General features: G+C 48.6%; 1 protein-coding gene across 2 annotated transcripts in view; it reads left to right on the top strand.

Annotated features, from left to right (window-relative positions):
• The window catches only part of DUSP22 (dual specificity phosphatase 22), a 47706-nt gene that overhangs the window by 7297 nt on the left and 14788 nt on the right, over positions 1 to 25621 (top strand). For both annotated transcript variants that reach the window (XM_036868345.1, XM_036868344.1), the window contains exons 2-3: positions 5036 to 5069; positions 9551 to 9633. In XM_036868345.1, the coding sequence (XP_036724240.1) occupies positions 5036 to 5069; positions 9551 to 9633 (117 nt within the window). The remainder of the gene's footprint in view (positions 1 to 5035; positions 5070 to 9550; positions 9634 to 25621) is intronic.

Consider the following 25621-nt stretch of genomic DNA (forward strand, 5'->3'; position numbering starts at 1 on the left):
TGCTTTCTATTTCCAGCCCCTGAATCTGTAGCTTATTCTCCTGGTCTGGAAAATGGAGTTAAAAGTTTACTGGCACAACTCCGTCCTCTCCTTATAATTAAAATATTTAAGTGAATGTAAAATGTGCATCTTAAATGGTTTTTGGTAAGTTGCCTCCTTGATTTTGCTAAGTTCAGACCTCTGTCCTTGCCCGCGCTCTGCCCCGGGGTCTCTTCTGGGAGTCGCTCTCCTTTAACACCAGCCCCAGAGCCACTGGCCCTGAACGGAAAACTTCCCAGAGCAGAAAGGGGCAAAGCTTGATCTCTCAGGCCTCACTCATCATGGTTTTCCATCTTTCTCTTCCTTGCTTGGCCCCCTCCCACCTGACTCACGTTGTCTATTTGTTCATTCGTTTGTTGAAGAAACATTTGCTTAAGTATCTACCAATCAGTGGAGAACCACTGAAGTTTAGAGAAAACATACTCACAAATACGATGCAGGCAGCAGATAGAGGTCATAAACTGGATGTCTGTGGGTCATACTCAGCCTACAGATATTTTATTTATCACAGTATTTAAGGTTTTAAAAAAATATAGTTGACAGTATTTGAAAATTGGGCTGTTTCCCGTAAAACCCAGATGTTGGAATTGGGGATCCTGGCCTGCATCTCTGCATCATCACCTCGGCCAGGCATGGGGCGGAGGCTACAGACATAGAAACCTCCATCCTTGAAGGTCTCTCTTGCTGAGGTGTCGAATTTCTGATAGCTACTTGGAGCCCTAAGGAGATTTTAATCTGAAGTCATGTGATCACCTTTGCACCTTGAAGGAGGCTTGAGGAATCCTTTGGAGGGACCAGTCCAGAGGTAGGGAGGTCTCTACGAGCTGTTGCAGTAGGTCAGGTGGGAGCTGAACAAAGGCACTGCAGCAGGTCCCAGGGGAGCAGACTAATTGGGGATCCGTGGAGGAGTGGAAGTAAGTGCTGACTGAGGCAGGAGCGGTGTCCAGAGGAGGGAGGGGTCTCCTGTTGGTTCCTGGCGTGCCGGTGGGTAGGGCTTTGCTAGTCTATGACTTGCTTGAAGGTCTGTGCAGTTCATTTGCATTTGTGCATTTTTCTGGGTTGAAAGGCCAACATCAGGGTTCCTGGTTGTAAGCAACAGAATCCAAATGTGGCTGCTTTAGGTAGAATAGGTCAGAAGGCTGGGAAGTCTGGAGAACCAGATTTAGGCTACTCTGCCAGGAGCAGATCCTAGAACTGATCTGGTGAGAGCATTTCTGCGGCTGCCCCAAAATGCTACTGCTGCCGCCAGCGGGTCCTGCATGTTCCACCTGCCCTGCTGCAAGAGAGGGTGCTCTGAGTCATCTCTGGTCTGGCTTCTAGTCTGGAGGAGCTGTGGAGACGTGTTGCACTTAGGTCCCATGTCCCTGCTATAGCAGGAAGGCAGATGGGAGTGGGGATCTGATGTAGGAAGAGCTGGGCTCTGCTTCCCACTAAGACTCCAGAGTGGGGATGGGGATTCTCCAAACACAGGAAAGGCCTTCAGAGGCTAGGAAACCAATAAACTCACTGTCAGTTACGGGGTTTATAATTTTCGAACATACCCATGGGGTGAGGGACCCCAAAGAGTGAGCATCTCTTCCCTGTTCAGAGAGAGTATTGGGAGCAGAGCAGGCGATATTCCAAGGTGGAACCAGTAGGGGATATTGGACATATCTGGAACCAATAGGGGATATCTGGCTTGACTGGAGATTGAAGAGAAGTGGGGAACCCTTTAGAGGTAGGAAGCCATGTTGAAATTTTCAGTTCATTTTCAGTTTTGGCCTTCATTTTCTTGGGAAAGGGTTTGCCAGCAAACATTTTGACCTAGAAAATGACCCAATGAGGATCTGTCTTTCAGAAATTAATTTGATGAGACAGAGAGAGAAGTTCAGTGGCTACTGCTCTAGCCTCTGAGGTTCTGGACTGGGATCCTTGGCCTCACAACCAAGAGGCAAGGGCCGTGATGGGACTTGGTAGCCCACTGAGGGGTGCCCTGCTGGGAGCGGGCTCCACGTTTTTCATTCTGGGTGACGGGGAGAAGGTGACACCATGAGGGGGCAGGTGGGATCGATAGTGGGGGTGGGAGGGTAACGGGATGCAGGGTGTGGAAGACGCCCTGGAGGTGAGTTCCAAGGGATGGATTCAAGGATCATAAAATCAGTTCGAGAGCAGTAGAGCCCAGAGGTGAGCTAATCTCATGCCCCTGTTTTATTTTATTTGAAAATAATATGAAATATATTCACTTATGTTTAGTAGAGAAGGTAGTAGAAGTACAAAGAAGAAAAGCAAAAATGGGCCATAATCTTTTCCCCAAATAACCCCACTTGACTTTCTGGAAAAGCTCAATTGAAGTAATGCATGTGCACGATATGGAAAAGTGCGAACGGAAATATAAAAGTGGTCTTTCCAGACCTCCCAGCCCTGAGTGTCCCCTTCACAGAGGTGAGCACAATAAGGAAGGCATTCCTTTATATTTATCATGATCTTTCCAAGGTACAGTAAATAGAAATACTTCTTTCTAACAGCCCCACACACCTAGCGTCTCAGTGGCACTTAACCTAGAGCCTGAACACTTGCAGTGGCTGCGCCTCCTCTGTGCCTTCCGTCTCACCTCCTTCCTGCTTGCTCCCAGGAGAGACTGGCCTTCTTTCCCAGGGCTGGCCGTCTCCACCGCTCCCCTGCCTGTCCTTCCTCTCTCCCAGCCCACTTCTGTTGGACATCAGGGCCCCTGAGTGTCATCGCCTCCTGAAAGTCCTCGGGGACCCCAGAATGGTCAAGGCGCCTCTTCCCTCCCTAGGCAAGCATCTCAGCAAGGGAAGTGGGACACTGGCAGGGCCATGTCTCTTGGGCACACTGTATCCCGAGTGCCCAGAGGGTACCCGTGTGTGACAGGAACTCAGTAAACCATTCAGCCACTGTAATACATTCTGTGACTTTGGGGAAGCAGACATGCTGCATGACTATGTTGTGGTCCACTGTAACTGTCAACTGTGTGAATTGGGAGACTTCTGTGGTCAATGTTAGGAAAGAAAAATAATTTTGACACATTCGAAATGGCAAGGAAGATTTTATTCAAGACCATTACAAGTGGGAGAAGGAGCTCCACTCCCAGTGCAACCGGGGCAGGTGAGGGAGTGGATGGAAATCACTGATGGAACTTGATCAGATGCCAAGGGTGGAGGAGGAGGAGCTTGGCTGACACCAAGAGCGGCTGGGCGCTCGGCAACTGGCTCAGCAGGATTCTTGGCTAAATCTGGCCAAGGACCAGCCAGGTGGAGAAGACTCGAAGTTCAGTCGGGGAGGAAGTCTGTGTCCCCATCAGCCAAAGGAGCTGGGTGATGATTTTGCCCTTGAGTATCTAATAAAGATAGGAGAGACCCTGGAGAACAGCAGATGACACGTGAAAAAGCTCTATGCAGGCAAGAGCTGCCAGAGAGCATCAGTTCGAGGTGTCTCCCAGGTGAACTTGCATTGTTCTTACGTTGTTTTAAAACAGGAATGGTGAACTATTTACTCCACCCTTCCTCCCGGGAGAATCCCAAAGACTGATTATGTTTCAAGAAAGACCTGTCAAGTGTTTTAGTTCCTTGGCAGTTTTACGTTTCCTGGTTCCAGGGCTAACCCCGCCCACCTCAGTGCTGTGACTTTCTCAGTCCCCTGGGGCACTCTCCAAGCCAACTTTGCCTCCCAGGGTACTGAGTCAGCCAGAGTGAGCACATGTCTCCATGACGACGATGTCACTTCTGGATTTTGCCTTTTGTCCTAGATTATTAATAGTACCTCTTTTCACTCTCACAAGTGCCCTACTTTGGTCGATTAGTTCTGTGGTCCCCCATGACAGACGCTGACCCAGTACTGCTGTGTCCCAGTAGCTCCCCACTGACTTTTTAGCAGGCAGCTGGTTGTCAGGAAGATGCTTGAAGGAATCCAAGCACGTAAAGGACGTTACTACCTGCTGCTTTCAGCCTTCTTAGTGCAAGTGGAAAAAACAATGGGGAGTGTGAAGCAGATGGGGCTGAGAGGTGTGTGTAGCAGTGGTGCTGACGAGGGTGTCGCCAGGGCACCAGGGGTTGCCGTGAAGAGTCACCAAGGCCAGTGTGCTCTATGCACTTGGAAATCATACAGGTGGTGTAGCTTCCAAAGCAGTGTCCATATTTGGATTTCAGAGTTCCCATACAGAGTATTGGCAGGACAGGAATTAGCTTCGTGTTTTGCAAAGCGGGGAGTGCTTTAGGGTGAGAATTACAGTCACCCATTCCCATCTCAGGTCTACGGAATCATTCTGTGTGGAGCCCGGGGCTGGGGGCTTCCCAGAAATCTGAAGTTTTAATAGATTCTGCTGGTTCTGGTGGATAGTCGGGCTTGAGAAGCACTGCCTTAGAAGTAGATGTTTTGCAGCAAATGTATGTTCTTATTAACATGCATGTTTAGACAGTTCTTTCATTCATTTAGCAACTCTTTATTGAACGGTAATCACGGGCCAAGCCCTGGGCCAGGAGCTGGGTGTGCAGCCCAGCGGAGGGGACAGACCTCCGCCTAGTAATGTACGTGACAGCATCACTGCAAGGGGAAGACGGTGGGCGCTGAAGCAGGGGTCCCCCCAGACACGGGGCTCAGGACAGGCCTCCCCAGGGCATGAGTCGGAGCTGGGGCCTGAAGGATGGGGAGAGCGGGAGTAGAGCTGCATGCGCGAAACCTCAGACTGCAGAGGGCGGGATTGCTGGAGCTGAGAGAGAAGTGGGAGAGGAGGAAGCGGGGGGCGGGCAGGCAGGACGGGTGGAGGGGATGCCGGCAGCACTTGGTTTGGGGCCGGACTCAGAAAGCCGGCGAACACCGCGAGCCCTGGAGACAAGGATGCCTTGTCGTCCACGCTGTCCATCTGGTAAGGTGCTGGGAGGCGGGTGTGGTGGGCACAGGCCGGGGCTGTGCTCCCACCTCCGGGAGGGCCCCGCCTCTGTGCCAGATGCTGTCAGCCGCGGGCCTGTAACACTCGCGTCTGGTCTGTGTCTCCCCCTAGATCCTGCCTGGCCTGTATATCGGCAACTTCAGAGGTGAGTCCTCCCTTTTTATTATTGTGGTAAAATATGCAAACTATTAAATATGCCATTTTAACCTCTTTTTAAGCGTGCAGATCAGTGGCATTAAGTACATTCACACCATTGTGCAGCCATCACCACCATCCGTCCGCAGAACTCTTTCATTTTCCCAACTGAATCTGTCTCCATTGGACACTGACTCCCCATGCCCCAACCCAGCCCCTGGAAGCCACACCCCTACTTTCAGTCTGTGAATCTGACGGCTCTAGGGACCTCGTATGAGTGGAGTCATGCAGTATTAGTCCTTTTGTGACTGACTTATTTCACTGAGCATAACAAGGTTGATTCATTTTTGTAGCCTGCGTCAGAATTTCCTTCCTGTGTAAGGCTGAATAATGTTCCAATGTATGGACGAACCGCACTGTGTGTGTCCATCACCTGTGGATGGACACTTGGATGTCCCCACTAGTGGTGAGCTCACTTTTTTAAAGATTACCTTCAGGCTCTCATGCGTGATGGAGTCCAGGCGTAGACGTCAGTTCATCTAGAGTCTGGTCTGGGCGTGGCCACCACTGTGCTCTGGTCCTGGTACCCCGACGCCTTGGCCAATGGCTGGCAGAGTGGCGTGGAGCCCTGCGGATTCCACCTTGACCTCTGACCTTCTTTTTAACTCTGCTCGCTTGCTGGAGCTTTATTACCAAAAGGAGATGGCTAAAAGGCACGTTTAGTGGCCATGTAACTTGTGTATCATCTTTATCACTTTTATTTTCTAGTTATTAATACATTTTCAGAGACCCATTTTTTTAATTACCTGGGGAAAACAAGTGGCAGTTTCATCTCTAGCAGATTATTCTTATCCTGTGTTGACTTTTCTGCTTACACATGTCTCTGCAGCTTGTTGACTATGTTGATAGGCTGTCTGCTACTGACCTTTTATTTTTAGCTCATTTGTCTCAAAATGCTCTGTAGATGCAAAGGTGAGTAGAAACCCACGGAGCAAAGTGCATGCGGAGGGGAGGGGCTGGTCCCCGCGATGTGAGGCGTTTGAGTGTGTGTGATGGAGAGCCCGGTCTCGCTCGCACTGGAGCTGGGCTGTGCATCATCCGTGGACTGGGCCCGGGGAACGTGCAGAAACAAGTCTCCTGTTTGGGTGGAGAGGGCCCTCCTCACCACGCCTCCCTCCCCAGACGAATAAGAACACACTCCTGTCTGTTTTCTGGTTGTTGCTTGAGTCTGTGAGTTCAGGTTCACATCGATTGTTAAAACAGTCTCAATGACTTCTCTGCGTGATGTTCATTTCCTTTTCCCCCTGGGCTCCGAGGGCAGCTCACTGGCCTCAGAGAACTCAGCGCAGTGAGCTGACAGCTGCTGATTGCTGCTAGAACATGTTAAAAATAGTCCTGGAGTTCCTAAATTAGTAAGCTCTGTAGTTCTGAAAAAGCAGCGAGTGCTTTGTGGCAGGTAGGCGAGAGGTGCTAGAATGCATGAACATCTTTATGGTTATTTAATGAATTATTATGAGCGCTTTCATGGGGAGAGGGGAATGTCTTTGTTTTTGAAAACAACAGAATTTAGGATAAATTCTTGGAAGTAGAATTGCTGGGTGAATAGTTTTACAAATCAAAAATTGTAATAAATACCAACCAAATTCAATACTTCTGCCGACAGTTTCCAGCTCACAGATGGTGCCAGGCTGCTGCTTGCCAGACCTCGGTTTGAGCAGCAAAGGACTAAGTTCTCCTAAGATTTCGTGCTCGGGAAGAGCTTGTGCACGTGCACGTGGGCTAGCTGATGACCCCACGGCAGACCTTCCAGCTGCATTCACACTCGTTACCACGGTGCCCATGGCTCTAGACAGCCATCCACCAATAACTTGTAGTCCTGAGGAATAAATGGCATCATCCCAATAGTGTTGGCTGAGCGCTTATGCACGTCAATGGGCGGACAGAGCCTGTGCTTATGGGAGAGAGTAATCCCAAGGTGGCGTATGCATGCGGACGGGGCTGCGAGAGAATAGAAAGGAGCACAGAGCCGAAGGGGCAGAAGCATCTCCAGGAGTCACTTCTGTTTTCTTTGGGGCCCAACAGTCAGTTTTCTCACTTGTGGTATCAAGGGTGGTTGTATTCAAAAACAAATAATTTTATCCCCAAACCACCTTTTTTGTTGTTGTTTATCTTAATCTGTGTTACAAAAGTATATTTATGGGGTGATGAAAATACTCTAAAGCTAGACTGTGGTGATGGTTAAACAATTCTGAATATACTAAAACCCATTGAATTGTACGCTTTAAAAGGGTGAATTTTACGGTATGTGAATTACCTCAATAACACTGTTTTTTAAAAAAGGAAAACACGTATATTTAAACAGTCTTTAAAATTCAAGTCCTGGGCGGAGTCAGAATCTGGAAGAGCCCGGCCTGGAGCGCCTTGCGCTGCTCTGGAGACCCCCCCGCCCGGAATTCAAGTCCTGGGCGGAGTCAGAATCTGGAAGAGCCCGGCCTGGAGCGCCTTGCGCTGCTCTGGAGACCCCCCCGCCCGGCTGCCCCAAACGCCTCTCCCGCCTCGGCTGCCCCGCCTTGTCCGGGCGCCAGAAGCTCCAGCTTGACCTTGTTTCACTGCTCCTCTAAAATGCACCTGCTGGTGGGGACTGGAAAACCACACCTTGGTGAACATGTGGGGTCTTCCTGCCTGTGGGACCCTAAATAATTCCAGTTCCCGCCGAATTCAGAACTCACTGAGGCCCCAGCTTGGGGTAGTTGGTGGAGGGTCTGCCGGGCCGGGTCCTGTGTGATGGACGCGGAGGCTGCTTGGGGCTGTTGCGGCAGTTAAGAGAGTCTTAAAGTAAAACCAACGTTTTAAAATTACTTTTAAAGATCAGTTTCTTGACTCTAAAAATGTTACATGCTAATTGCAGAATGTTAAGAATGGTGTTTCTTAGTTTCTGCTTAATCACCAAGGCTTATTAGAAATGCAGGTTCCCAGCCCTGCCATAGACCTTGAACTAAGTTGGAGCCCAGGAATCTGCCTTTCTAAAAAAACCCAGGTAGTGAATAGGCATGTTAAACTTTCACAACCACCTGTGTTGAATACACACAAAAAAACTATAAAGAAGAAAAAAATTTTAAATACTTGTATGTAATTCCATCTCTTCAAGATTATCACCGTTTGGGCTAATTCCTTAGAGCAGTTTTCCCCCACTGTGTGTGTTTGTCTTTGTGTGTTTTTACAAATTGAGTTTATGTTGTATTTGTAGTTTGGTACCTGCTCCCCCTCTCCCCCGCTAATACCGTATCCTGAGCATTTTCTCATGTCATTAATATTCTCCAGAAACATCATAATTAAACATTTGATTTTCAGTCCATTTTACCCTGTATCATTTTAAAGGGCTTGCCCCAGGCCAGAACAGGGGCATAGGGGGAGCGGACCGCCTTGATTCTTGCTGGACCCTGTTTTGTAGATTAGCAGAAATTCCAACTTGAGGGTATTTATTCCGACTTTCTTCTACAGGTATGATCACTGGAAGGGAATGTAATTTTGGTGTCTCCTTAGTTTCATATGCAGATAATTTAATAGCCAACTTATAACTTATGGACTATTTTGTTTGGAATTTCCAGAAAATGTCCCATTTTTAGTTTTGCCATAAAGTGAATGTAGATGTTACAAACCACGGTCTTACCTGCATCTGGAGCCATTCCCTGCTGTTTGACGTTAGGGTTGAGTAGTCTGGCAGATTCCTATATCTTATATAGTAAGTTGCTTTTTTGTATTTAATTTTAACTTAGATTACTAATCATTAAGAGGTAGTTAAAAAATATTTGAGGGCTTCCCTGGTGGTGCAGTGGTTGAGAATCTGCCTGCTAATGCAGGGGACACGGGTTCGAGCCCTGGTCTGGGAAGATCCCACATGCCACGGAGCAATTAGGCCCGTGAGCCACAACTACTGAGCCTGCGCGTCTGGAGCCTGTGCTCCGCAAGAAGAGAGGCCGCGATAATGAGAGGCCCACGCACCGCGATGAAGAGTGGCCCCCGCTTGCCGCAACTAGACAAAGCCCTCGCACAGAAACGAAGACCCAACACAGCCAAAAATAAATAAATTAATTAATTAATTAAAAAAAAATATTTGAAACATCTTTCTTATTACATGTTTCATGTGAAAGACTAACCTAAGGGTCTACAACTTAACAAGTGTCAACTACAAAGTGACTTCCTTTAAACAGTAACACTCATTATAACGTTTATTAATCTAAATACATTTCATGTTTTATATGACTACTTTTTAACAAAAGATGTGCCAATCAGAAGTAAACTTAGTTATCTGCAGAATACCTAAAAGCAATAATCCTAGATTCCCTAAGTCTAGATTATTCTGGTCTAATCAGTTATGAATTTTTAAGAGAGAAATATGCAAGTCATTTTGTGATTTTTTTGCCAGCTAAACTTAAGGAGTACTTCACTTGCAGAAAATATTAAAATGTCCTCCTCTTTCTTCTATGACAGATGCCAGAGATGCAGAGCAATTGAGCAAGAACAAGGTGACACACATTCTGTCTGTGCACGACAGCGCCCGGCCAACACTGGAGGTAAGAGAGAGCCGAGCTGCACGCGGGTCTGCACTGCGCTCCTGGGTCCCGGGGCCACCGACGAAGCAGCCGTGTCCTGTCCAGCACCAGTGTGCTCCTGCGTCGCTGGCTGTGTAGTCTTGCGCTCAGGCCGTGTCTGTGCCTGTGCCTGGTCCGCGGCGCGGCGGGAGGACGCCTTCGTTTTCTGACTGTCCTCCTGTTACGTTGCTAGCTTGGCTTTCTTGGCCAAATGCCGAAGAACAAGCTGATGCTGCCTTTCCCTTTGGATTTTAAGGACATTTAAAACCTATTTTAATTCCTTTCAAAATTATCTCCCATTTTAGAATCCAGAAGAATTCAGGCTGCTCATGTCCTGATTTTTTCCATTTAAGCTCAATTATTTACTAGGAAAAAAAGGCAATGGAGGATAAATTGTCCCTGGAGATTTTCCGGGGCTTCTCTGTGCAGACTGTCAGTGCAGAAGCTGCTGTTGTGTTTTAGGTTTTAAAGTAAACAGGGTGTGTCTGCCTCTACACTAATTCCAAAAGCATCTTCAACTTTACGCTAATGGACGGTTTGAGCTGTTGGCTGGGAGCAAAATATATTTCTGTTTATTAGCCTTGACAGAGCCCAAACTACCTCATTTTAGAAAATAATGCGAGTGTGGTTGTGATGAATATGTTTTTCTATTTTAGGGTTGGGTGTTGGAGAGGGAGGCGTGGCTTGTTCTGAAAGAAATAATCCCAGTTCAATCAGTTTACACTTAAATTCATATTATACAAGAGTAGGTAATATATTTTTATTTCGAATTTATCTATTTTACTTGGCCATTAGAGCTGCCAGATTTCAGTCAGTTTCAAATAAATGAGGATATAGAGTACTAAGTGATTCTACTGACATCACCATACAGAGGACGGTGGGATGTGAACAAACCTCTGTTCCTTTCTCCAGATTTTTGACCTTGCACTTCCCTTTGTTGTTTTAGCTCATGGGTTTTGTTAAGGTGCTATGATTTGTGCTGCAGCATGATTTTATTGGAAACAACAACAACAAAACATCACTTTTCTGGAGCCTAACATTTCCCTTGAAAATAGCTACTCCATTTTTCATACATCAACAATAGTTTATATTAAACATATAGCCAAGCTATGGCCTAGATGATAAGTTAAACGTAAACTGGTCATGATTTACTTCCTCTTAAATCACAAGATGAGGCTTGAGGTTTCCTTTATTTTAATAAATTACATAGATGTCCTCCCCACCCTCACCCTCTAGGCTGCCTCTCAACCTTGTGCCCTGTTCGGCACAACACGGTGTCAGGTAGGAACACGGCCCCGAAATCCGTCCACGCTGTGGCTTCCGTCCAGATACCAGGTCTTCAAGCTCACAGAACTTCCTCCATGCGGGACTTCTGTGAGTCTTGCTGCCCTGTCCGACACTGTAGGTGCTTCTCTGATGGATGAGATCAGGTTTGCTTATCCTCTGAACCCTGGGGTGATGTGGTCAGTGGAGGGAAAGAGGTCCGAGCCTCCAGGTACCAGATCTACTGCCTTTTCCCCACGGGACTGCTTTTGTTTGGCAACATCCTGTTTCAGCCTTTGGGTGCTTTTATTACCTCTCTTGATAGTAAGTACTTTCCTGTGATTTCATTTTATTAAGGGTTAGACCTTCGTTTTATAGCATGACATACTTTAACGTTGCCCCTCTTACTTTATTCATTTTTAACTTCACAAGTAATTCATGAATATATTCTTAGTTTAAAGATTAAAACAATAGATTCTCTGATTGCACAAGTGGGGAAAACTGAGGCATCAGAAGTTATTTGATCGGCCATGCTTGCCTTAAGTGATTGGGATCGAGGAAGTTCGCCAGGGTCCCAGAAGTTCTGGACCTTTGTTTAGCCCTCTGCCTGATGCATAAAGGCAGTTGTCTCTCTTAAATTTCAAACTCAGTTCCAGAAGCCATAATTTCACCCAGCCCGAGATGAGTCCGGGAAATTACCTGTTTGGAGTCAGTAGGGAATTAACGGATAGATTTTATGTTTCAGCAGCTCCATGTTTTGCTGGCCCTGATCCTTGGATGGAAGTAGGGCAGGGATGAGGTGAGAGGGCAGATGGTTTCAGGGCCCTGATAAAGGGTGGAGAGATGAGGGATAGGAGAGGAGGGAGCTGACACCTCATGCCCTTTCTGAGATCTTCAAAGCCATGCATGTTTATAGAACAGGCCCTAACTTTCTCTGGGCAGCCCTGGGCTGGGCTGGGCTGGGCTGGGTTGGAAGTGGGGAGGTAGTTACTATCTGAAATGGAAAGGTTTCAGTCCTGTCACATCCGTGCGGGAGTTCTGTGAGCCTTGCTGCCCTGCACGACACTGTAGGTGCTTCTCTGGTGGATGAGATCAGGTTTGCTTGTCCTCTGAACGCTGCGGCGAGGTGGTCAGGGGAAGGAGAGAGGTCCAAGGCTCCAATTACTGTCTCTTCAGAAGAGTATCTGAGGGTTCGATCTTCCAGAATAAAGAGTCTTAGAGACTTGGCAGAGACTTAGGAACCTCACGCTCACCGAGTCAGCTCTAAACTAATATCTGAGATTTTGAGGCGCTCTGGCTCCGTTTCTATGCCTACTGCTCTGTGTTTGACGTAGAAATCCCAGCTGAGCAGGGTCCTAGAGATCACCCACCTGACCCATCACTGTGGACAGGACGCTGAAGTTCAGAGGCAGGAAGGGACTCTCACGATCCCACAGCTGTTGTAGGTAGCTTGACAGAACCTGGATCTTCTCTCCCAGGCCAGAGATTTTCCCAGAATGCTCCTTGCCTTGGTCCTCTTCTAGCATGACTGATGCTTCTGACTTTGCTAGCAGTATTAGTAGACATTGACACATCAGCTTTGGAAAGGTGGTACCATTTGTACCCTCACTGGCAGTGTATCAAAATACCTGTTTCCCCAAACCATCACCAGCACAGAGTTTTGCTCTTCTTTACTTTTAATTAGCAGTATTTTTGTTTTGTCTTATTTTCTGTGAATGCCTTCCTCACACTGTCGAGTCCCCTGTCCAGACAATTCTTCCGTTTGAAGGCCGGGAGTGGCTGGTTTGCTCTTGAGCTCCTGCTACGTGCGGGGCCCTGGGGCAGGTGCTAGAGGTAAAGTGAATGCCAGTATCTGCCACGGTGAAGCCCTCAGTGAATAAACAAAATACACACGGTAACTCTTTTATACATATTACTAATAATTACCGTCAGGCTCAAGGCAGGAACCACTCAGAGAACAAGGTTCCTCCTTTACCACGTCAGTCTGGAGGCATTTGCGGTGCTAGGCTTTTGGCTGGGCCTTTGGAGACAACTGGGGATTTAGAAAATCTGGTTGGTACCGTTCTGGCTGGTAGAGTGCCAGGATATGCCTTCGGGTGGGGCCCTGACTCCACAGAACCACGTCGGTCCTGCTCATCCCCCATGGGCCCTGGGGACCCAGCCTGGAGGATAGCAGTGTCCTGGTTCCTTCGTGGCATAACCAGACCTGGCGGCCTGCTCACGTCACCTGCTAGCAAATGGCAGAGCGGGGGGAGAAATCATTGCCATGTAGATGAATTTCAAGTAGGAATTAAGCCGAAATCTGTAATTATAACATTTAAGGGGGAAAAATCCCTTCCTCCGATTCCACATTGAAGACTGGGTGGGGCAGTGGCCTGCCTTTGCTGAAAGTGTTTCCTGATTTGTGAGCTGTGTTTTCAGCGCCTACGGGTTGCTCCAGATTTGAGGGATGGTGAAAACTCCTGTCACAAAGACAGTGCTTTTTCAAATCAGAAGCCCCGTGTTGTTTGTAGGTGCTGAGGAAGTAATATTGAGCAATGAAAGGTTTCTCCCTTCCTCTGAAAAAAGAACCAGAAGTCTATCTTTCTAATGTAAAAATTTCAGAGTTTGTTTCATTTTTCATGTTGGGTATTTAACCAGAGCACCTGCAGGAAACAACTATTTTTCACTATTAACAAAAATGCTTTAAAAAGTATTCTCATTCCTTCACTGGGCTAATAACAGAAACAATTTAATTTTTAAATGATTTATATTTTAGGATTAAATAGAAAAAAAATAGTTTATATACATATATTCAAATCAGGGCATTGCATGCATGCCAGATAGATTTTTTGAGCTTGAGTTCAGCTTGGATATTCTTCCCATTTTAAGTTGTGACTTTTGTATTTTGAACCATTTAAGCGTTTGTTTTTGTTTTTGTTTTCAAGAATAGGATGTTTTCATAGGCCAGCATTTATTCCTGGTGATTCTGTTTTATATTTCCTTTAACACCAAAGACATTTTCTTGAGGTATCCAGACTCAGAATTTAATGTCGTTAGTTTTGTTTGTAGTTGACCACTTCTCCTGGTTCTGATACTTACTGTTATTTATGTGTCTGTATGTAGAAGTGTGTATCTCCAAGAGATGCCCAGTCTGCTTGGACAGTGGCACTGAGAGCCTGAGGGGCTCCTATAGGGACCTCGTTCCCCTGCTGCATTTCTGTCTGGTGACCCACCCCGTTTCTCACCCTCAAAATTTTTGTTGGCTTCCTAAATGTAAAACAAGCCCAATCCAAGGTGTGAAATGGCATTTGAAGTTGAAGAAACTGTGCTTCTGTGTCCACTTCTTTCTTCCACCCTTCTTTTGCCCACCCAAGTCCTACCCTCCCTCAGACCTTGACCCAGCTCCTTTTCTGAGAAGGACACTCCCAGTGACCTCCAACCTCAGGAATTCTTCCCTTTTTCCTGGAATACTTGTAGTTTGCACTCTTTGCTGGGTCCTGAATTGTGCGTGCCCCGGGACAGACCCTGCAGGTCATCACATGGCTGGCTGACCTCCGTCTGATGGCCGAGCTTCTCAGCATCTCCGTCCCGGCTCCTCAGCTGGGCTTAGGCCACTGTGGGCAGTGGATTTCTGCCGCGTTGGATTTCTCGGTCTCCCCAGCACTCAGCCTGGATCTGGTTCTGCAGATGCTTGCTGACAGACTCAGAGCCAAGTGCATTTAAGCTCCACTGCCAGGTGAGAAGCCGTGTCTTCGGTCGTTTGTGGCTGACTTCAGGGTGTGAAAGAAGAGCAGTGTCAAGAATGGTATACTGACCACCAGTGATCTGTGAGGCCAGAGGTCCGTTAATGCAGCTCAGCCTCACTGCCCGCCCCCCGCTGTCAGGAAGCCTGGGCAGGTGCAGATAGATGTTCTGCCATGCACAGCTGGAGTGGCCTCCAGTTCAGAATTCCCTCTTGCTAAGTTCCTGCAACCACGTGACTCTTCTGTGACTCTCTGGCTGACCTCTCAGCGGTGCTTCAGCTACCTTTGGTCTGCGTTGGAAGCCTGGTCCTACAAGGAAAGCACAGTCTAAGACAAGGACGGTGACGACCAATTAAAAGAAGACTGGCCACAGACAAGGCAGCTCGAGGTCGGGAGGGTTGGCTGAGACATCCTCTCGGATCTCGGGAGCTTGTGGCCGGATCATGAAAGGCTGGGAGGACTTTCCAGGCACCGGGGCCGTGTTCTGACTCATTAGGGAGACCTTGGTTACCTTGTCCTCCTCTGGAGGCTTCGTAGGCAGACCCAGCTCTGCCTTTCTGCCTACCTGGTGACCATGTCAGCTCAGCTCTTAGGACTCTGAGGCCCCCCCTGTCCATGACCTTCAAGTCACAGGGGCTATTGGCCACATTTCCCCTGGCACGGGGAAGGGAATTGCTGAAAGCCACATGCCTTGTCCTGTACACACAGATGTAGGCAGGGAGGTTCACTGCAGCTCTGTTTGTAATGCAAAAAATTGGAGCCAACCCACATATTCAGCAGAAGGGTACCTGTCAGCTGTGATACATCTGTATAAAAGAAATACTCTGCAGCAATTCAAAAAGAAGAGGAAGCCTTACATGTGTGCACAGTAAAAGGTTAATTGCTAAGCAAAAGAAGCAAGTTGTAGAATAATTTACACAGTATGATCCCATTTGTGTAAAATTGCATATCAATAATGTATTCCTGTATGTACATAAATAAGTGTGTAAATGCACAGATAAGAGTTTGAAAGGACCATATCAGACGCCTAGGAATGGAAAAGAGCAGTAGGATAGGAGAAGAGGGTGGAAAGGATGAGTTTCACTTTTTTCTCTATTTTCTACAATGGGAGTATCTTCATAGTATCATTTTGAAGGAAGAGGGGTAGGGAAGGAAGGTAAGCAGGTGGCCACACTTGGAGTCTGGAGTAGTGCCAGGCAGATTGCATTTGGATGTCCAGGCTTGGCTGGAATGGGTTCTGTGTTTGGTAACAATGTTTGCCATGGATTCACATGTGACTGTGTGACCTCAGACACGCTGCGTGCTTGTCATCCTCGGTCAGTGGATACAAAGCATCTCTTTTAGTCAATCTTAACCTTCAAAGGGAGGAGAAAGCCCGTGACACACCTTTCAACTACATGCATGTTATTTTCAATATCGGTCATGTTGTGCTTCTGCTTGAATGTTTCAGTTAAATGAGTTTATGTCCTTTTGTAGGATTCACAGATCCCCTAGTGATACAGCTTGAAGCACTGGGCAGGGTTTCCTGGTCGGATTGGTCGGTGTGGATGAGTTCTGTTACTTTACTGGCATTACAAAAACCACCACACTATCATAATTGCTGATGAGGTCCAGGGCCTTTGAAAGCAAATTGTTGTTCGACCTGGGATCGTTCTCAGGTTGACAGTTGTTTCCATCTCTCCGGTAAAGTCTTTGAGTATCAGTGGCACCTCCTGTGCCAAAAGTTTGCAGCTTTCATGTGTTGAGGTAAATTTGTTTGAAGCCAACCCCAGACTTAAATAGAAATGACTCAAATAGAAATGATTATGGTAGGTATCGAAAACTGTCTAGTAATCGCTCTTTCTTGAATCCAGCTGTGTCTGAGTTCCCCGTGTATGGGCCGTCAAGTGCAAAGAAGGCGGCTCCCCTGGCTGCGGACCTTCTGTGACAAATGGAATTCTGAAGCCAGAATTCCAGCGCGGATGAGCCAGAGGGGCTGAAATTGCCGAGGCCTGCGTTGGTTCCAAGCAGGAAAGCAGTGCTTCTTGTCTCTAAGTGAAAGAGATGTGTTAACTTCCCTTTGCCCGGCTCCCTGGAGCTCCTGGCACTTCAGCTGTGGGCGTTCTGTCTAGTTCTCACACTTACTGACCAGGCTCCACGTAACTGAAGACTTTTGCAAAACACTCTTCTTCCTAGACTTTTCCTCTCAGTCAAGTCCCAGTTTCTTGAGCATCTCCTGCTGAGCTTCCGTCTCCTCTCTCTTCTGCAGACTCCCCTGTGCGATCACGTCCTGAGCATGGGTGCCAAGCGCTGCTTCTGGAGGGGGCACTCCTAGCTCAGACCCCTGCCAGTCCTCAGCGGGGAATATGCTAGTGGCAGGATCTGCCAGGATTTCCAAACCAAGGTCTCAGGAGCAGCGTGTGACACGTGGTCTCTCCCCTCTGCTCCAGCTGGAATGGCAGTGTGCACTGACACGCTGCAGCGGGGTTGCCCGTAAGCGCTGGATGGTAGTTGGTCTGTTTATACGACATCCTCATGCCCGTGGACGGGGGTTGGGGAAGACTTTGTGAAGAGGAGTGTTGAGGCAGCCTTGCAGGACTGGTATGTCCCGTTCAGTGGGGAGGTGTGTCTCAAGTAGGACCAGCCCTTCCGGGCTGGTCAGGAAGGGGGAAATAAGGACACGTGTGGATGTCGTCTGGTTACAGAGTGGAGAGGGTGGTCAGCATGGTGGGGTGAGGGTGGTGCCATCTTCAGTTCTCCTTTTGGCTAAATTGGGAGTTATTCCTTCAGATTCAGCAAATGTTAATTGAGTACCTACCTTGTAGCAGGGATTGGGGATAAAATGCAAAGAGAAGTAAGCTGTGGCCCAGCACTAAGAAGAGACAGGCACGGAGACCCTTAAACGGTGCGGAGTTGCGGATGCACGACAGAGCTGAGGGGCCTGGGGCACCATCCCCGCTGGGTCAGCCAGCCCTCGCCACAGAGCTGGCAGTGTGGAGTGACCCCACAGGATAAGAGGGTCTGCTGGGTGGTGGTGGTGAGGAGGGGCAGTTGGAGTGGGGGATGGATTCTGGGTGAGGGCGTGTGTGCAGGGCACCAGGTGTGCAAAGCACAGGGCTCAGCAGGGCAGGGATGCCAGGAGCCAGGCTGGAGGAAGAGGCGTGGGGAAGATGAGGAAAGGTTTTATTCGTCAAGCTGAGGAGTCTGCGCTTCGTCTTGTGCGAAGCAGAGACTCAGCAAAGATTTATGAACAAAGTCAGGTGACACATTCACATTTCTTTTCCAAGATGTTGACTAGGGGATGGGATGGAGTGAGGGAGACAGATACCAAAGAAACTGCTGGGAAGCTCTTACGGTAATCCTGGTCAGAAATCGTGAGGGCTGAACTGGGACACCGGGAAGTAGAGGAGTCATCTCCACAAAGTGACACAGCAAGGTTAGAAATCAAAGGATGGGAAACGGGGCTACAGCAAACATGAACCAAAAGAAAGGTGGCATAGTAATAGTTTTATCAGACAAAATAGAATTCTTGTGGGCACTTTATAAAACCCTAAGCAGCTTTGCTATTTTCAGGTGCTCCTATAATTCATTACCAGGTAGGCACTGCCAGTGGGCCCTGTGCCTGCCACACCTGCAAGGGAAGTGGCCCAACCTGACTCCAGAAGCTGGGGGTGAAGCAGCGGTACCAGGTGGTGTCATCGCCTCACTGCAGCCGAGGTCCTGCCTTCCCCTCTCTGTGCTCTGACTCCTGGGATGTGGCGGGACGTTTGCGTGTGTGCCGGGGCAGAGGGTGGCAGAGGCCCCAGGTCTGGAGTGAGAAATTATTTCCCTCCCCTCAGTTATCACCGCGAGGAGCGCAGGTGTGGTTTCAGCGTTCGTAACTGAGCGGGCCGTCTGCAGCCAGCTCTGCGCGCTCTTCTAAGGGAAAATCACTGACTCCGCGGTGAGGGTGGAGGGCTGGCTGCCGGAGAGGACACGGGTGCCTCTGGATTCTGGGTGGGACCCTCCTCCTCTTGACGGCCAACTGTGGACAGGCTTGGTTGCTTCCCAGGCTTTGTCCCAACTAAAGGAAGATCATCCATAGAACTACTGCCAGAGCCAGAGAAAGGAGAGGCCACCCTGCCTTGTCCCAGTGGCTGCAGAGGGACGCTGCCCGGACTGTGATCACCTGAGGCGTCTCAGACGACAGAGTGGAGCCTGGACTTCGGCTTGAGCGTTCTGGTCCTGGAAACTGTTCCTAACCAGAGTAGTTCAGAGGTCATTGCCGACTGTACTGGCCTTCAGAGTCATCAGGGCCTAGCGACGGTGGAGCTGGTCCAACCTGAATTTACCTGTTTAACCAGACCAGCCCCACGGAATCCAATTGGAAGACACTCCCAGATCCCCAGATCAACCCAAAGGGACTGAATTCAAACGGCCTCCTGGAACACCCCGACTCATGGCGAACAAAGTGAGAACGACCTTCCCAAGTGTTTGCCTTTCTCCCACGCCCACTCCCGTGTTCCTGTAACCTGACACTTCCCCACTTTTCCACTGGGACCCTCTCCTGCTGCCAGCCCTGCACTTGCAGTGGCGTCAAGACCAGTGGTTTCAACCAGTTGTCTTAACGTCCTGCCCACCCCCAGGAGGGACCTCTGGCCTCCCCACACAGTTCTCTCCTCTGTGCCCACTGCGAGAGGATGCAGCTGTCAAAATAAAAATAGCCCGTCAGCTTGCTTTCAGCGGCAGCCGTCGGGGAGGGAGGGCTTGGTGAAGTGTTGCCCTTCAAGGAAGGCGCCCCTCCCCTGTAGTGTTGGGGGTTGGACCCCCGCACTGTGGTATGTCGGTGACCCACGTGCCAGGGAGATCCAGTGCAATCTGGCCGTCCACACGTACCTGCCTTGGAGAGCGCGCCCTCCCTCACGCCCCGGAGAAGCGGGAGTCACGGACGCACGCGCTGGCCTTTACCGCATCCCACCTCTGCACGCCCTTACCCCAACGCCCCCCACGCAGGACTGGCCAGCTCGCAGGGCAGTGCCCTTCTCTGGGTCAGTGTTTGCTTCATTCTCGAAACACACCATTTCTGGGGTCTGACCCCACTTGGAGGACGTGATGTTAGGCCCGAGGGACCTTGAATGCTGCTTAGAAAAAGCTCCTGAAGTGCCGAGGATCGAGCCCCAGTGGGATCTGCGGCATTGGCCCCTCGCCTGCGGGAAGGTCTCGTCCCACTGGGGGGGAGGGAGTCTGGACTCATTTGCTTGGCCGCCTGCAAGAGGGACCACAGACAACGTTCCAAATGCTGAGCTCCTTGCGGAGGAGGGGCTGGGCACCCTCCCGCACAGAGGCGAGGCCAGCCGGCAGCGCACCCATGTGTGAGCCCGGCCCTCCAAACCCCCGGGCGACACCTCTGCAGCCTGGTCTGTGCTGGTGACGGCTCGCGCCTTGTCGTGAGAGAAGCTGCAGGCCACATGCAGATGAACAGGCGGGCTGTGTCCCGACACACACGGGCCTGTTTGTCACCTCTGGTCTTGGTGGCCAGGTGGCAGGGAGCGTAGCTCGGGTGCACCTCAGGGACTGAGCCAGCGGCTTCCAGGGGCCTGTGTTGGATCTGAAACTTGGGGCCACTGAGTCCCCAGTTTAATGCACTCCTGGAAATTTCTGAGCATCTGGCCAGCCTCCACCTTAGTAATCGTTTTTCATGGTTAGTGAGACCGGCCACAGCATCCTGCTGAGATTTAGAGCTCATAGGACCCTGCAGATGGAGACATCGCCCTTTAAGATGGCTTGGCCTGCCTGCCTGCCCTGGGTGGTGCTTCCTGCCAACTCTAGGGACCTCTGGCCCCCCTGGACACGGGACTCTCAGGGCACATTGGAATTTAAGATTCTAAAAGTGGATCTCCCTTCCTTCACTTAGTGACCATGTATTGATGATCTCTGGAGAGAGAGGTGCCAGGGTGCTGCAAGAAAGATGAGTGAGATGGGACCCAGGCACTGAAGGAAACTGGGGTCTAAGGGAGATACCCTCAAATCAATTATCGTCCTCTCTGCTGGGGCCCCGGCACCCTTGGGGTCTAAGGGAGAGACTGACCCTCAAGTCAATTACCGTCCTCTCTGCTGGGGCCCCGGCACCCTTGGGGTCTAAGAGAGAGACTGACCCTCAAGTCAATTACCGTCCTCTGTGCTGGGGCCCCGGCACCCTTGGGGTCTAAGGGAGAGACTGACCCTCAAATCAATTACTGTCCTTTGTGCTGGGGCCCCGGCACCCTGTGCGGCCCGTTGGGTGCTGGGGGGCAGTTAGAGAAATCGCTGGAGTCAGCCTGGGACGGGGGTGCTCTCTGAGGAAGTGCCCCCCAAGACTCCTGATGGAGAGAAGGATCCACAGGAGCCTGGGGAGGGGTGGGCAGGAAAGTGCAGGACGCCTGGGGGACTCAGGCAGCAGGTGCCCGGGCTTGGTGAGCTGGAGGAAGGGGGGTCGTAACAGAGCCACAGAGCTTGGGAGGGGGTCTTTTTACTTTGCAGACGGGGTGTTTCACCAGCCGAGACACATGATCAGATAAAAATCCACCTTTGTGTCTTTTACAGGCAAACTTGGTCCACTGCTGATCACTCCTGAGGAGTGTTTCATTCACGGTGACTTTCAACATGGTCGTGTAGCATTAACGCCCGTTAGGTTACACTGCAGCATTGCTCGATTTGGAGAGATTTTGCCGAAACTGCCCTGTTTTCACGAGTCACGTCGGGTGCACCAGCAGGTCCTCAGACAGAACCCAGATCGCGGAAGAGGGTTGGGTGGTAGACTGGCGTGACCTCCCCATCGCCCACCCTCGCAGCCTGAGGGACTCCAGCGGACTGTGCCCGCATTAGCAAAAGGAGTTTGAGCAAAAATAAGCCTTTGGGTTCTCCACCTGTTGACCTGACGAGTCAAATGTATGTCGTTTTTTGACTAACCTGAAAGAAGCCAGCAGGTGCTGGAGGGTTCTCATTTGCATTTTTTCTCACAAAATCAAACTGAGGGCTAAATCTTGTCTCTCCACTCTGACCTTCCCACCCCTCCCCTCCCCACCAAGCACCACAGAGTTCTTGGAAGTTGTTATTTGTGGTGGTGTTTCCTAAATTTAGCTGATGCAGGAAGAATCAGTGGCAAATGGGGACGTTAAGAAAATGCATCTTCGGTTTAGAACCTGGATTTAAGACGTGTATTATATGGCACAACTAAAGGGCCACATTTAGCTTCTGGGGTGATTTTCCACAGTAGTTTCTTTGAGATTTTTGCTGCGGTATAAACAACCAAAAAGAGAGATGGCGGGAACCTCACCCTCTGGACCTTCCCTGTTTGGTCTTTTATGCTGATTTCCAGTTCTTAGTCCACAGACGTACATCAGGTTTTCCAGATGTAATCTCTTTATGGATATAATTTTGTACTGTACTTTTTCCCTTTAAAATGTTATTGGCTGGGTGAAAATTCTTAAATCGAGGAAAAATACTAATCAAAATGTATGTGCCAGGAACTGGGCTTGGCTTCCACATACGTGAATGATTTGGGCGTCTTCATGGGCCTTCTCTGCACTGAGACTCTGCCAGGAGGGGCCCTGGAAACAGACAGTGAGGCTGTCAAACCTGGTATGTTTGTCCAAAAGCAATTTCAAGTCAGCAGTTGCCATCTGTTGGGTATGTGACCTTTAAGAGTGTGGCCAGACTAATTTTTTCAGAGTTTACCTACCTTTAGGTTTATATAAAAGTGCAGAAGTTGTCAAATTCATAGAGACAGAAAGTAGAAGGCTCCCAGGGGCTGGGGAGGGGTGGGAGCTAGTGTTTAATGGGGACCGAGTTTCCATTTGGGAAGATGAAAAGGTTCTGAAGACGGGTGGCAGGGATGTGAATGTGAATGCATTTAATGCCTGTGAGCTGTATACTTAAAATGGTTAAAATGGTTAATTCTATGTTATGTATATTTTACCACACCGAAAAAGTGGAGAGAGTGATTGTCTCAAGTGAGAGAGACTTTTTTAAAATTAGTATATAAGCTGTGGCCCTGCTTCTGATCAGGTGTGAGACAGTTCAAATTTAATTCTTTTTTTTTTTTTTTAACACTGTACTTCCAGTTCTATTTATTTATTTATTTATTTATTTTTTATTTTTGGCTGCGTTGGGTCTTCATTGCTTTGCGCAGGCTTTCTCTAGTTGTGGCGAGCAGGGGCTACTCTTCGTTGCCGTGCACGGGCTTCGCATTGCAGTGGCTTCTCTTGTTGCAGAGAACAGGCTCTAGGTGCGCGGGCTTCAGTGGTTGCAGCACATGGGCTCAGTAGTTGCAGCGCGTGGGCTCAGTAGTTGTGGCTCGCGGGCTCTAGAGTGCGGGCTCAGTAGTTGTGGCGCACGGGCTTAGTTGCTCTGCGGCATGTGGGATCTTCCCAGAACAGGGCTCGAACCCATGTCCCCTGCATTGGCAGGCGGATTCTTAACCATTGTGCCACCAGGGAAGTCGCCAAATTTAATTCTGTTTAATTTTATGTTTCTTTTCTGGACTCAGAGTTTTTTGGGAATGTGGTGAAACTAGCTCTTCATGGGGTCTTCAGCGTACTTTCTCAAGCCGTGTAGTACAGCCCCCAAACATGCTGGTCAAAGGAAAAACGCAGTCTCTTCAGGGGTCCTCCCATGCACACCCAAGTTGCTGCTGGCACTGGACGGAATAAATGAGAAACCAAGATTTCTGATTATGTCGTTTCTGCCTGGATTTCCCGATTCTGGCCCCTTAGTGAGCCCCTGCTCCTCCTACTGACGTTTCCTCTTAGGTTGTAAACAGGCAGAAAGGAGTTATTTTCTATAACTGGTCTCCATTAGCTTCCTGGGAGAGAGAAGACAGCTCTGAAGGGCTTGGCCTTTCCTTTGAAATGTAGAATGTCAACTAGGTTCTTCAGAAGACTCTTACTTATGATGTTTCAGAAAGAAAAGAACAGTGAATTTTAGAAATTGTACTTGAAACAAGCGAGAGTTTGATTCCTTCACTAGTCCTGAAATCAGAACCGTGGCCCTGCTTTTCAAGTACTTGCCTACGTATCGTTTTAAGTGTAATCTTTAGTTTCAGGCCCAAAGAAAGGCAAAAACCTTACTCTTGGTGGTTACTATGCTTGTTGAAACAGAAAACTGAAAATTATTAGAACTTTTGAGAATACGGACTTAGAAAGCTTTAACCTTTTGTTCAAGAAGAGCTTCTGGAATACTTTCTAAACTTTCTTTTCAGTCGAGTGGTGACTACCGCTTCTTTGAAAACCTAACAAAAACAAAACTTCATCCAAAAAGCGCTCCTTGGCAAATCCCACCTAACTCTTACTTCTTTCCTGTGTTTTCCTAATTTTTTTCCTACATTATGTCACATTAGTGTGACATTATGTCACACTAATTGATGTGTCACTTGGTATTGTGAATATTTGTTTTTGGCCTCTTTCCTCCCTCTGGTTCCCATTTCATCAGTATTGGTGCCATTCTCAGGACATGTGAGGCCGTTCAAAATGTCATGTAGTCCAAAGAAATCGGTTGCTCTTTCTTTGTGCCTCGTAGAAACCATGGCCGTCTTAACTGAGCTTATTTTTGTACTTCACTGGGCACTCCTGGGCCAGCTCTCTAAGTTGAGAGTCTGTAACTCGACATTTATTAGCTCCATAAAAGTTTAATGTCAATTAGCTTTCCAGCAATCACTTTTTTGAAGCATCATGGAAATACTGAATTTTTATTTATTAAGAATTTTGTTTCAAAGAAGATAACTGATTTTAGGGTTTTTGAAAAAATATTAGTGGTAATATGAAGGAGGAAATACCACCTAGCAAATGCTATAGTAAGGGAAACATTGCTGCTATTTTTACTACTTATGAATTTTTCACATTGCTCTAGAATTTTGTCCTATAATAAGATGTTCTTTATTTTTTTGCTAAACTTTCCATAACTTAGCTAAACATCTGTCTCTCTGAACTCCAGCACTACAGAATGGTCCTTTGTTTAGGTCCAAGTAGATGAAAAATTCTGTTCCACATCATATTAAAACATCTGCAGAGCCCAGTCCTTTAATAATTTTAAGTCTGTCCAGCTTTCTCATTAACGTTGAGGTCCTTCACGCTGCCAGCACTCTTGCTGCTTTCTGAATTAGTAATTAACTGAATTGTACACATGTGCAGGCATCTGAAGCCTTTTTTCAGGCACCTTATGTTCTGCAGTCTGTGGCCTCCAAGAAAGATACTTTTTGTGCTTTGTTAATGACTAAGCCAGGATAAGTAGACGTTCTTGGGTGGTGAGCAACTGAACCTTTTCGACAGTTTTGACTCCTTTCTTCACTGTATTTGCATAGTTTGTTCCCTTCTTATTGTAGATCACGGTGAGCTGCTTCTTAGCTGTGTCCCGCTGGAGCGTGTGTGTGCGGCGTGCCCCCAGCGTGGCGTGGCTCTTGTTTTCGTGGTCACCAGACTAAGGCCTGGGCACTTCACAGTATTTTTCTCCCCTTGTACTATTCTTGTGATGTGATCTTCACGTTAACCGATTTTCACCTTGTTCTTACCATCCAACAGACATTTAGTAAGTGCCTGTGGTATGCCAGGCATCATTCCAGGGAAGGTTATTAGTGCTGTTATTCTGTCTTTGAGAGAACATGATCTTATATTTTATATTTTCAGCGTCCTTCCTTTGCAGTAGGGGATCCCCAAACTTGTGGCCAGGAGCCCCTTTGTTCCTCCTTAAACGCGTCACAGATGGGAAGCCGTCATTGCCACATGCCCGTCCCAGCTAGTGAGGCTGAGGGGACCCACGTGGCCGAAAGGTGCCCCTTCACCCTCGGCAGGCACGGAGTGGGGACACCCCTTGCCACCTTCTCCCGGTTTGCTCCTGCTGTGTGGCGCTGGCCTCTTTCCCTTCGTACATGAGGCACCACAGAGGGGAACGAGACCCCGTCCAGAGAACCCTGAAGAAGCAGAGCGCTTCCCCCGACACCATGCTGGCGTTGATGGTGGACGCTCTCAATAAGCTAAGAGCCATTTACCCTC

The sequence above is a fragment of the Balaenoptera musculus genome, chromosome 11 (assembly GCF_009873245.2).
Source record: "Balaenoptera musculus isolate JJ_BM4_2016_0621 chromosome 11, mBalMus1.pri.v3, whole genome shotgun sequence".
Taxonomy (NCBI): Eukaryota; Metazoa; Chordata; class Mammalia; order Artiodactyla; family Balaenopteridae; genus Balaenoptera; species Balaenoptera musculus.